A 12823-nucleotide genomic window follows, 5' to 3' on the forward strand; every position below is an offset into this window, starting at 1 on the left:
ACCTAGGATCCACCTATCTCCTCCTTTTTCACATTTGCATGAAAGGGAGTCTAGTTTGAGTCTGTTTTTAATAAGCTGCATCTGAACATTCACTAGGACTGAAGCCGGCTAGTAGGGATCTCATTCCTCTGGCAGTGTGAATGTTTGACCCTGACAAACACACTGGGGCTCATGGCACCCCCCCCCCCCCTGCACTCACCCTGCTCTAACCCTAACCCCTGAACATGCCTCATAAACGGATCTGGCTCAAGGACGCTGACTACCTAACCTTTTTGGTTCTGCAGGAAAGGCGAGGGGGACCATCCCTTTGTGTGTTTTCACACAGGCAGACCGGTTGAGTGGCTGGTCAGGAGAAAGATGGCTAGCTGGGATGACGTCAGGCTTGAAATGCTGGCGTTTCTTTCCCAGGTTGAACTGTCCAGCCAAGGTTTTTAGGAGTTCAGCCAAGGTTTTTGGAAGGAGATTTTTGTAGAAGGGCATAGTGTGGATATAAACTAGGGATGTCCGATATTATCGGCCGATATCGGCATTAAAATGTGATATCGGAAAATATCGGTATCGGTTTTCAAATTATTTTTTATTTTTATTTTTTTACATTTCTATAGAAATGATGTCCGATATTATCGGCCTACCGATATTATCGGCCGATATCGGCATTAAAATGTGATATCGGTTGATATCGGTATCGGAAATTAAGATTTGGACAATATCGGTATATCGGTATCGGTAAAAAAGCCAATATCGAGCATCCCTAATATAAACCAAGCGCATTTGTGTATAATAACCATCTCCATGCTTTATTTCCTTCACACCTGCCATCTTCTCTGTCAAATCAGAATCTTTATCAAAGACAACACCTGCATTTATTTTCTTTGCTTCCTCATCCAGCCAGAAGACGTGAGTTTCTTCCTCTCCAAGGAAGAGGATCCCTCCAGGTCCAGCGCCCTCTACTCTGTGGCCATACCGCCCCCTGGTGATGAGGAGGGGTCCGAGTACCCCCTGGGGTTTAGGCCGCTGCGCTCGCAGCAGCTGGCTGAGATGATAGTGCAGAGCTCGCCAGTGGTCAAGAACCCCTATTGCTCCCCGCTGCTGGCCCCCGACAGTATGCTGAGAGGACTGCCACCTATACACTTAGTGGTGAGAGAGAGAGGGAGGGAGGGAGTTGTGTGTGTGGCGGGAGGGGGCTGCCACCTATACACTTAGTGGTGAGGGAGGGAGTTGTGTGTGTGGCGGGAGGGGGCTGCCACCTATACACAGTGGTATGAGAGAGAGAGAGGGAGGGAGTTGTGTGTGTGGCGGGAGGGGGCTGCCACCTATACACAGTGGCATGAGAGAGAGAGAGGGAGTTGTGTGGGGGGGCTACCACCACCCATACACAGTGGTATGAGAGAGGAGTGGGTAGGGATGCCCCCCGAAACCCGGTTCTAAACGGGAACCGGTACTAAATTAGAAAAAAACTGAGTATTGATAAGCTCCGACGTTATCGGTACTGCTATCAGTAGTCTAGGAGCGGATTAGCTACGGAGCTAACAGGGTGTACCACTATGAATTGACAATTGTGTGTATTGAGCTGTACTGTATTGTACCCATTCTGCAATCTGTTAAATAAAGTTTTCATTAATTAATTCATTCACCATCCATCTGCGACGCAATGGAGCGATTAGCTACGGAGCTAACAGAGTGTACCATCCATCTGCGACGCAACGGTGGCAGCAACACTTGAAACGGAGTAACGTTAACGTTATGTCGAGTTCATACTACACTACACGTATGAACTCGACATAACGTTAACGTTACTCCGTTTCCATGAAGTGTTTAATTAGCAGCAATCTGTTGTTAAAAATATATCGTTAAACCGGAAATGGATTGATTGAAAAACGTTATTAACACATTGGCGACCGCTGGGACCGTCTAATTTAGTGGTTGAGGACCAGCTTTTGTAAACAGACCGGTGTCTTTTTGTACAGCTAAATTTATACTTTATAGTATTGCTATCTGTCCATTCTCATTTTCAATTGAGTTCATAAACCGTCCCTTCAAAATGGCTTAAAAAAAAATTCATCAATAGGTTGTCATTTTATAGCGCTGTGAATATAAGCATTATAGCGGATTTTGTCTCGTATATTTTCTGGAAGGCTAGTTATAGGGCTAATGGCTGCTAACGTTATATTCAACAGCATTTTCGTTTTACATATGCTAAAGAAATAACTCAAACTGCATATCATCGGGACTGTCCCAAAGCATGTATGCATCAAAGGGGGGGGCGGGGGACGTCGTTTATTATTATTGATTACCAATAACAGTGTTCGTGTAACTAGCCACATACGCTGCTCGGCTGGTTGCGTATCATAGCAAGCTCTGATCCGGCTGTAATTTATGTGAAAAAGATCTTACCATGAGCCGGTGAGATACCCCCGAGCATTTCCCCGTTATCGATCGGGATCTGGTAGATCGATATGTCCATTGGCTGATGATAAATCCCCTTATTCCATGGTGAAATCTGCGATTCGAAACTTAATCCACGGTACAAGATGCTGATTCAGAATCCGGGTACTAAAAATATCCATTGAAAGGGGGGGAAAAAAAGTCATCCGTTCGCCCACAGGGCATACTGCAGTGGAGCGATGACGCCCCTAAGAGGATCTGGCCGGTATTGCATCTTCTGGAATTCACAGACTAGGGAATATATGCAGTGCCGCTCCGTGACCTTGACCCGGTTATTAAAATGATATAAAAGCAATAACAACTTGCCACGGCTTTATACGTGATTCTGTCCTCAACGCATGGATTCGAAACCCGTATTAACTCGTGGTCGGGCAGCAAAGTGTTAACAGATTGCAGAATGGGTACAGTACAGTACGGCTCAATACACAACAACTGTTAAGAGGATGCAGACCAGAGAAATACTTTTGTCTTGTTTACATCGGGGTCCCCCATTTTCAATTCATCAGGACATTTATGACATACAAGACATACAGATATACAGAACTGTGAATAAAAATATATCATAAAAAATATATACATCCAAAGGGGAAGAAACTGTACATTGGGTGGGGGGGATTTGGACATTTACCGGGGCCAGTTTCTAATTGCAGCCTCCCGTAGGTGCTCTTTGAGAGCGGTTTTGAAGGTGGGTAGGGATTCACATTATTTTACGGCTGTGGGTAGGGCGTTCCACATTATTGTGGCATAATTGCGAAATGTGTGAATGAATGAATGAATGAAAACTTTATTTAACAGATTGCAGAATGGGTACAATACAGTACGGCTCAATACACACAATTGTTAAGGGGATGCAGACCAGAGAAAGACGTGTGTCTTGTTTACATCAGGGTCCCCCATTTTCAATTCATAGTGGAAACGCGAGGACAGACGCAGTCATGAAATCGTTGTAGTCATATTTTAGTCTTATTAACTAAAAGATTTTAACAAAATAAAAAGCAGCAGCACTATTGGATAACTGAGTCATGTTTGCTATGTATTTCTTTCTTTAGGGTAGTAGGACATTTGTTTCACAGTTTTAGCATGATGTTTTATAGATGGCTAGGTTAAACACAGGTTTTTGTTTTTAAGAGGGGGGGTTTGATTTGATTGAAGTTTATTTCAAATATGCAACAAACAAACATCAAGTACAGATATAGCCTTAAGCCGTTAAAAAAATAAATGTATAAAACATTTTTTAAATAATAATAATCTAAAAGAACTGATAATAGTATCCATAAAGTACCGAACCGTTAAGCAGTATCGATAAGAGTAGTAGTATCGATAAAATCCTAACGATACCCATCCCTAGGAGTGGGGGTGAGGGAGAGATGGAATGGGAGAAGAGAAGGTTAATGGAAGAAGAGAAGGTTAATGGGAGAAGAGGATGGGTTAATGGGAGAAGAGGATGGGTTAATGGAAGAAGAGGATGGGTTAATGGAAGAAGAGGATGGGTTAATGGGAGAAGAGAAGGGGTTAATGGGAGAAGAGAAGGGGTTAATGGGAGAAGAGGATGGGTTAATGGAAGAAGAGGATGGGTTAATGGAAGAAGAGGATGGGTTAATGGAAGAAGAGAAGGGGTTAATGGGAGAAGATGATGGGTTAATGGGAGAAGATGATGGGTTAATGGAAGAAGATAAGGGGTTAATGGAAGAAGAAATGGGGTTAATTGGAGAAGAGAACGGATTAATGGGGGAAGGATGGGTTAATGGAAGAAGAGAAGGGGTTAATGGAAGAAGAGAAAGGGTTAATGGGAGAAGAGAAGGGGTTAATGGGAGAGGGATGGGTTAATGGAAGAAGAGGATGGTAGTGGATGAGTTTGGGGAGTCATGGCTCTATTTGTATAGTGGTAACAAAGAGGAGAGGGAGAAGGAAGAGGAGAACTAGCCCTAGTATACAGTGAAAGGATAGAGGGAGGTATGGGGAAACTGAACAGGGGGGGGGGCATAAATGGTTGAGAACAGAGTTCCTGGAAAGCTGGTCAAGCATTTGGACACTTTCCAGGTCTTAACTCAATGGACGCCACAGCGATATGCGTGATGTGTTGTTAAAAGGCAGACGCTCTAAAATATAGGAATACGTGGCGGTGTTTGCAGGGCTATAACTATATTCTATATTATAGATATGGATACAATACTATGGCCCATTTGACATCGACTATCTATCGTTCAATATGTGTTAAAAAGGGGACATGCATTATAAATGGCTTTTTTCAGTGTCTAGCATTGTATTATAGTAATAGTAGTTAGTATCAATGTGTCTGTGTCTCTAAATACCATATTGGCGGATTGCTCTCATTCAGGTCCGACCATTTCCTGCTCGATTTAATCAGGTCGTTCTGATTTGACTCGCAACATGACGTCACGTTGCGAGGATGGAGCGGATGTGATCCGATTGGCTCTGTGGTTGGAGCCAATGCCCGCCCACAACCTAGGCAGCCCACACAGCGATAGCAGAGAGAGAGAGAGAGACACACACACACACACACACGCACAGAGAGAGAGAGAGATCTCACACGCAGCTCTCTCTCTCTAGTTTTAGAGTAATCCTGTCTAATCCCAGAAAACTACACTATGCAGCAATACGTGCAATTCGCTAAACACGTTGCCGCTTCTCGCCTGTACACGCTACTATTTCGAAATCACATCTATATTATCGGTATTATGTTTCATCATGAATGCATGAAAGGGTGGGGGAGGGTAGTTTTTTTATGCTTTGATCGTCACCAACGGCACACGTTGTGGAGTTAACTTCACTAGGATGTACCCTAAAAATAATATTCCAATTATCTGATCGCGAGTCCCAGTATTGGTGTCGATCGTGTCGCCAACATAATCCGCCACACATCATCCACCGGGAGCAATTCACGCTTCTCAATCCGACCGCTATAACCGCCCCCCTTGCCCGACCAATAGAAATCTGACCGGAGACTTTTGATCGATGCACAGGCCAAGATATAATGTTTCAAAGGGTGCTCGATACTGCCACATGGGTGGATGTGGCCGGTATTGCACTTTGGCATTCTCAGGATGATTCCCCATGTTAACCCCCGATGTCCCTGTGCCTGTAATGAATGGAAATATCGAATAAAATAAATAACGATGAAAACCCGACTATACTCGGGTCTGGCGCTGAACGGTCGGCGAGATAACCCGACTATCATCGGGTCCGGCGCTGATTGAGTTAAATGGTGTGGAAAAACACACACAAATTTATTGTGAAACTCCGGAAATTTCAATACCACACCAATTCTCCTGGGTCTCTGCACACCACTACGCATTGGTAATAATTGTATTAGCCTATAGTCAGAAGTGTGAAGTCAGCCATATCTGCCTATTGAAGTCTGTTAAATGGAATATGTGACCCCGACCAGTGCTTTAGCCCACATGTCTATATTTTCATTTTCCAGATTTTTCCAGATTGTGAAAGTACAGAATGTAAGCTTTCAAATGATGTGTCATACTTTGAAATCTGAGAATGTTATTATTGTGATGTGCTAATTTTAAATCTTGTAGCAGTCTTTTTTCCCCAGACTTAAGCAGAGAAAACAGCTCTTAAAGATTTGACACCTTTCGCCAGGATTCCGCTGGGCGTAAACAACAATAAAAAAAAAAACTGAAATGAAATTAAAAAATAAAATAAAAATACTTTTCCCTCTTGTCAGGAACTCAGGGCGCCGAGTTGTAGGCACGCACACTGGGCGGGGTCACATATGTGTAGGAACTCTGTGAGGGGGAAGAAGAATGAGTCGTTGAGAATGTAAACAGTGGGGGGGTCTTGGCATCCTACTTCTCTTGCTCTAATTAAGATTCTTGACATGACTTTAGAAAACCCTAATTTTCTTTGTACCTTGTCTCCTCCTCTCCCCTCCTCCCTTGTCTCCTCTCCCCTCCTCCCTCGCTCCTCCTCTCCCCTCCTCCCTCGCTCCTCCTCTCCCCTCCTCCCTCGCTCCTCTCCCCTCCTCCCTCGTCTCCTCCGCTCCCCTCCTCCCTCGCTCCTCCTCTCCCCTCCTCCCTTGTCTCCTCCTCTCCCCTCCTCCCTCGCTCCTCCTCTCCCCTCCTCCCTCGCTCCTCCTCTCCCCTCCTCCCTCGCTCCTCTCCCCTCCTCCCTCGTCTCCTCCGCTCCCCTCCTCCCTCGCTCCTCCTCTCCCCTCCTCCCTCGCTCCTCCTCTCCCCTCCTCCCTTGTCTCCTCCTCTCCCCTCCTCCCTCGCTCCTCCTCTCCCCTCCTCCCTCGTCTCCTCCGCTCCCCTCCTCCCTCGCTCCTCCTCTCCCCTCCTCCCTCGCTCCTCCTCTCCCCTCCTCCCTCGTCTCCTCCGCTCCCCTCCTCCCTCGCTCCTCCTCTCCCCTCCTCCCTCGTCTCCTCCGCTCCCCTCCTCCCTCGCTCCTCCTCTCCCCTCCTCCCTCGCTCCTCCTCTCCCCTCCTCCCTCGCTCCTCCTCTCCCCTCCTCCCTCGCTCCTCCTCTCCCCTCCTCCCTCGCTCCTCCTCTCCCCTCCTCCCTTGTCTCCTCCTCTCCCCTCCTCCCTCGCTCCTCCGCTCCCCTCCTCCCTCGCTCCTCCGCTCCCCTCCTCCCTCGCTCCTCCTCTCCCCTCCTCCCTCGTCTCCTCCGCTCCCCTCCTCCCTCGCTCCTCCTCTCCCCTCCTCCCTCGCTCCTCCTCTCCCCTCCTCCCTCGCTCCTCCTCTCCCCTCCTCCCTCGCTCCTCCTCTCCCCTCCTCCCTCGCTCCTCCTCTCCCCTCCTCCCTCGCTCCTCCTCTCCCCTCCTCCCTCGTCTCCTCCGCTCCCCTCCTCCCTCGCTCCTCCTCTCCCCTCCTCCCTCGCTCCTCCTCTCCCCTCCTCCCTTGCTCCTCCTCTCCCCTCCTCCCTCGCTCCTCCTCTCCCCTCCTCCCTCGTCTCCTCCGCTCCCCTCCTCCCTCGCTCCTCCTCTCCCCTCCTCCCTCGCTCCTCCTCTCCCCTCCTCCTCTCCCCTCCTCCCTCGTCTCCTCCCTCGTCTCCTCCCTCCCTCCTCTCCCCTCCTCTCCCCTCCTCCCTCGTTTCCTCCTCTCCCCTCCTCTCCCCTCCTCCTCTCCCCTCCTCGCTCCTCCTCCTCTCCCCTCCTCCCTCGCTCCTCCTCTCCCCTCCTCTCTCCCCTCCTCCTCTCCCCTCCTCCTCGCTCCTCCTCCTCTCCCCTCCTCCCTCCTCTCCCCTCCTCCTCCTCCTCTCCCCTCCTCCCTCGTCTCCTCCTCTCCTCCTCCTCTCCTCCTCCTCTCCCCTCGTCTCCTCCTCTCCCCTCCTCTCCCCTCCTCCCTCCCCTCCTCCTCTCCCCTCCCTCTCCCCTCCTCCCTCTCCCCTCCTCCCTCTCCCCTCCTCCTCTCCCCTCCTCCCTCTCCCCTCCTCCTCTCCCCTCCTCCTCTCCCCTCCTCCTCTCCCCTCCTCCTCTCCTCCTCCTCTCCTCCTCCTCTCCCCTCGTCTCCTCCTCTCCCCTCCTCTCCCCTCCTCCCTCCCCTCCTCCTCTCCCCTCCTCCCTCTCCCCTCCTCCTCTCCCCTCCTCCCTCTCCCCTCCTCCTCTCCCCTCCTCCTCTCCCCTCCTCCCTCGCTCCTCCTCTCCCCTCCTCCCTCCTCTCCCCTCCCTCTCCCCTCCTCCTCCTCCTCTCCCCTCCTCCCTCGTCTCCTCCTCTCCTCCTCCTCTCCTCCTCCTCTCCCCTCGTCTCCTCCTCTCCCCTCCCTCTCCCCTCCTCCCTCTCCCCTCCTCCCTCACCCCTCCTCCTCTCCCCTCCTCCCTCTCCCCTCCTCCTCTCCCCTCCTCCTCTCCCCTCCTCCTCTCCTCCTCTCCTCCTCCTCTCCCCTCGTCTCCTCCTCTCCCCTCCTCCTCTCCCCTCCTCCCTCCCCTCCCCTCCTCCTCTCCCCTCCTCCCTCCCCTCCTCCTCTCCCCTCCTCCCTCTCCCCTCCTCCTCTCCCCTCCTCCTCTCCCCTCCTCCTCTCCCCTCCTCTCCCCTCCTCCCTCGCTCCTCCTCTCCCCTCCTCCCTCTCCCCTCCCTCTCCCCTCCTCCCTCGCTCCTCCTCTCCCCTCCTCCATCCTCCTCCTCTCCCCTCCTCCCTCGCTCCTCCTCTCCCCTCCTCCCTCGTCTCCTCCCTCCCTCCTCTCCCCTCCTCCTCTCCCCTCCTCCCCTCGTCTCCTCCTCTCCCCTCCTCTCCCCTCCTCCCTCCCCTCCTCCTCTCCCCTCCTCCCTCTCCCCTCCTCCTCTCCCCTCCTCCCTCTCCCCTCCTCCTCTCCCCTCCTCCTCTCCCCTCCTCTCCCCTCCTCCCTCGCTCCTCCCTCTCCCCTCCTCCCTCGCTCCTCCCTCTCCCCTCCTCTCCCCTCCTCCCTCGCTCCTCCTCTCCCCTCCTCCCTCGCTCCTCCTCTCCCCTCCTCCCTCCTCCTCCTCTCCCCTCCTCCCTCTCCCCTCCTCCTCTCCCCTCCTCCCTCTCCCCTCCTCCTCTCCCCTCCTCCTCTCCCCTCATCCCTCGCTCCTCCTCTCCCCTCCTCCCTCGCTCCTCCCTCTCCCCTCCTCTCCCCTCCTCCCTCGCTCCTCTCCCCTCCTCCCTCGCTCCTCCTCTCCCCTCCTCCCTCCTCCTCCTCTCCCCTCCTCCCTCGCTCCTCCTCTCCTCTCCCCTCCTCTCCCCTCCTCCCTCCTCTCCCCTCGTCTCCCCCTCTCCCCTCCTCCCTCTCCCCTCCTCCCTCTCCCCTCCTCCTCTCCCCTCCTCCCTCGCTCCGCAGGCTTGCGTCTTGGACCCCATGCTGGACGACTCGGTGATGTTCGCCAAGCGCCTGCGGAGCGTGGGCCAGCCCGTCACCCTGTGCGTGGTGGACGACCTCCCCCACGGCTTCCTCAGCCTGTCGCAGCTCTCCAGGGAGACCCGGGAGGCCGCCAACGTCTGCGTGGAGCGAATCCGAGCCGTCTTCACCCAGAAGGAAACGCCCCCCCCGGAGCCGCGGAAACACCGCAAGCTGGAACGGACCGACAAGGGGGCTTCGGCCTCTCCTCCGGGGGAAGCCGCCCCCCCTCTCCGTGACGCCGCCGCCGTCGAGGTAGAGGAGCCGGCCGTCGGCAGAGGGGCTAAAGTGACGGATGGGGAGGGGCTTATCGTCGCGGGAGACCAGAATAACACCGACGTCGGCGGCATCGGGGCGTGAGAGGAGGTTCGGTAGAGAAGATGACTGCTGTTTGCCCAAAGAGGGGAGAGAGGGAGAGAGGGGGCGAATTGAAAAACAGATCTGGGCAAAGCAGAGCCTGATGGAAAAGCACAAAGGTAGTTGAGAGAAGACGGCAGGAGGGCGGGGGGGGGACGGAGGGAGCTGTGCGGGGGGGGGACGGAGGGAGGGAGCTGTGCGGGCGCCCAGAACATGACAGCAGGGGACCAGTGAAACAACACCTTCCTCTGCTTCCACGTTGAACCACCACCACACACACAACCGCCAGCCTCCATCCAGCAGACGACACAAACACCCCCCCCTCTAAACCCAGTCATATTTCAGGGCACAACGGTAATTTAGCAGCTGCTTTGACCCCCCCCCCCCCCCCCCCCACACACCAAACAGCTATGCCTTCGGGCAGCCTTGCTGTTGAGGCAGAGGCTCGGACATAAAGCAGCACAGAAGGTTCTCTGAGACGAGGCCTGAACGGGTGATTCATCTGAGCCAAGGCAGCCGTTTGTGTCCCTGCTCTGATAGCGGCAGGAACACTATACGTTTAGCCCCGAGCTGAAGGGTCACTTGTCCTTTAGGGAGCCACTCTAAATCAAGCTTAATAACCACGCATGGTTATTATGCCAGTTTGACGGTCACTTTGTGGATGGTAAGTTTGTTGGTGCCACCCCCCCAAATAGTCACTGAGCTAAAAGACGGATTCATAAGATTTGTTTGTACCTGAAAACATATAACATATTATTATTATGTTACGCCATAGTATTCCTTATGTTATATTTTAAGCACTGTTTACTTATACTGAGCTATAATCCAGATACATTTTTTCTTGTTCTCGTATGTATTCCTTTTGCTGCTTATTTCTTATTCCAGAATGCGTTTGTTGTTGTTAAACTGCTTATAGCCGTTGCTGCTTTTATATCCCCAGACTTCCTACTCGGACCGGTGTTCTGCTCTCTGTAAAGCACACACACTGGTCAGACTGGTGTTCTGCTCTCTGTAAAGCACACGTACCGGTCAGACTGGTGTTCTGCTCTCTGTAAAGCACACACACCGGTCAGACTGGTGTTCTGCTCTCTGTAAAGCACACACACCGGTCAGACTGGTGTTCTGCTCTCTGTAAAGCACACACACCGGTCAGACTGGTGTTCTGCTCTCTGTAAAGCACACACACCGGTCAGACTGGTGTTCTGCTCTCTGTAAAGCACACGTACCGGTCAGACTGGTGTTCTGCTCTCTGTAAAGCACACACACTGGTCAGACTGGTGTTCTGCTCTCTGTAAAGCACACGTACCGGTCAGACTGGTGTTCTGCTCTCTGTAAAGCACACACACCGGTCAGACTGGTGTTCTGCTCTCTGTAAAGCACACACACCGGTCAGACTGGTGTTCTGCTCTCTGTAAAGCACACACACCGGTCAGACTGGTGTTCTGCTCTCTGTAAAGCACACACACCGGTCAGACTGGTGTTCTGCTCTCTGTAAAGCACACACACCGGTCAGACTGGTGTTCTGCTCTCTGTAAAGCACACACACCGGTCAGACTGGTGTTCTGCTCTCTGTAAAGCACACACACCGGTCAGACTGGTGTTCTGCTCTCTGTAAAGCACACGTACCGGTCAGACTGGTGTTCTGCTCTCTGTAAAGCACACACACCGGTCAGACTGGTGTTCTGCTCTCTGTAAAGCACACGTACCGGTCAGACTGGTGTTCTGCTCTCTGTAAAGCACACGTACCGGTCAGACTGGTGTTCTGCTCTCTGTAAAGCACACGTACCGGTCAGACTGGTGTTCTGCTCTCTGTAAAGCACACACACCGGTCAGACTGGTGTTCTGCTCTCTGTAAAGCACACACACCGGTCAGACTGGTGTTCTGCTCTCTGTAAAGCACACACACTGGTCAGACAGGGTGGAAGGTCACACAGGGACACGGAGCCCTATTTGCTGCCTAGTGCGTTTTGTAGTTTTGACATCACTTCCAAAAGCTGCGTTTTCATTGGTTGCTACAATCAAAAATACTTGGCTGGTAATGCACTGTTAGTGTTTATGAACACAAGTAACATTACGCACTTGGGGGGGGGGGGGGGGGGGGGAGAGTCACTTTATGTACTTTTTTGGAAAGTTTAGTTAATTCATTAACAATCTTGTAAAGAAAAGTGGAATAGGAGAGGGGAGAGGCAGTTTAATGCACAGCCCTCTGATAATAATCCAAAAGAAAGTCTGACTTTGCTGCATTGTTGTCCTCTCTAGCAGGGCCTCCCCGCCATGCCAGGCATATCATTCACTCACACTACCCACAATGCAGTTCGTCAGAATGCCACATCTCTGGAGCCAGGCGACTTTCTGCCTGACAACCTTCCACTCAAACCCCAGAGGAGTCACTCACTAGCTACCAAATCCCTACACACACACACACACACACACACACTACCACAGTGCACAACCTGCTCACAGCAGGAGAATCAGGAGAAATGTGGCAGTAAGCGAATGCTCTCCCGAGTGATTCAGTTGATTCTACAGTAACACAAGCTGTAGTGTTTGCAACTATTGCAAATGCCATCCCCATGGACAGAGGCGATACTCTCTTAGCACACATCACAGGCTTGTGGGATGAGCTTGAGGCCCCAGGCCAAGAGAAGCATATTTGAGCTATTGAGTTTTAATTCAGTTAACTGCGCTTCAAAGTGGCCAGCGGTCCAAACGGAGCAGAATCCCACACCAGCGCATCAGAGGTTGACTTTGTCTTCAGTCATCTCGGCTCTCCCTGTCTGACTACCTGATGCCAACCGCGCTGGCGCTGTCCTGACCTCGTCTGGTCGCAGGCCCAGGTTGCCAGGTCTGCTGAGGAATGCTGTGTGATTTATCTGAAGCCAACAACCCCCCCCCCTTCACACACACCCATAGAAGCGCAGGGTTCCTAGCAGAAAAGTCATGCTACAGGATTAGACCATGCCGTTCTGTCGGATGCTAGTAGGGCTGAGCCCAAACGTTCGAATGTTCGAACCTTCGTTCGTTACGTTGGCATTCAAATTCTAAATCAACATTTGAATTTTTTTTTTTTATAAAAAAAAAATGTATTCATTCTGTTTAAACCAATGGGGTTTTTCTTCACAGTTGCAGATAAACTAGATTAGGCTACACTAATATTATAGTATTAAAAAAAAACTGATTAGTTATATTCATTAAA

At 51.7% G+C, this 12823-nt stretch overlaps 1 protein-coding gene across 2 annotated transcripts in view; it reads left to right on the forward strand.

The window, feature by feature from the left end:
* lipeb (lipase, hormone-sensitive b) overlaps window positions 1-9630 on the forward strand; it is a gene marked incomplete at its 3' end in the record, with an annotated part of 133143 nt that extends 123513 nt beyond the window's left edge. For both annotated transcript variants that reach the window (XM_084307333.1, XM_084307334.1), the window contains 2 exons: window positions 889-1137; window positions 9214-9630. In XM_084307333.1, the coding sequence (XP_084163459.1) occupies window positions 889-1137; window positions 9214-9630 (666 nt within the window). The remainder of the gene's footprint in view (window positions 1-888; window positions 1138-9213) is intronic.
* Window positions 9631-12823: the final 3193 nt, after the last annotated feature.

Source organism: Notolepis coatsorum (assembly GCF_963971535.1).
Source record: "Notolepis coatsorum genome assembly, chromosome: 2".
Taxonomy (NCBI): Eukaryota; Metazoa; Chordata; class Actinopteri; order Aulopiformes; family Paralepididae; genus Notolepis; species Notolepis coatsorum.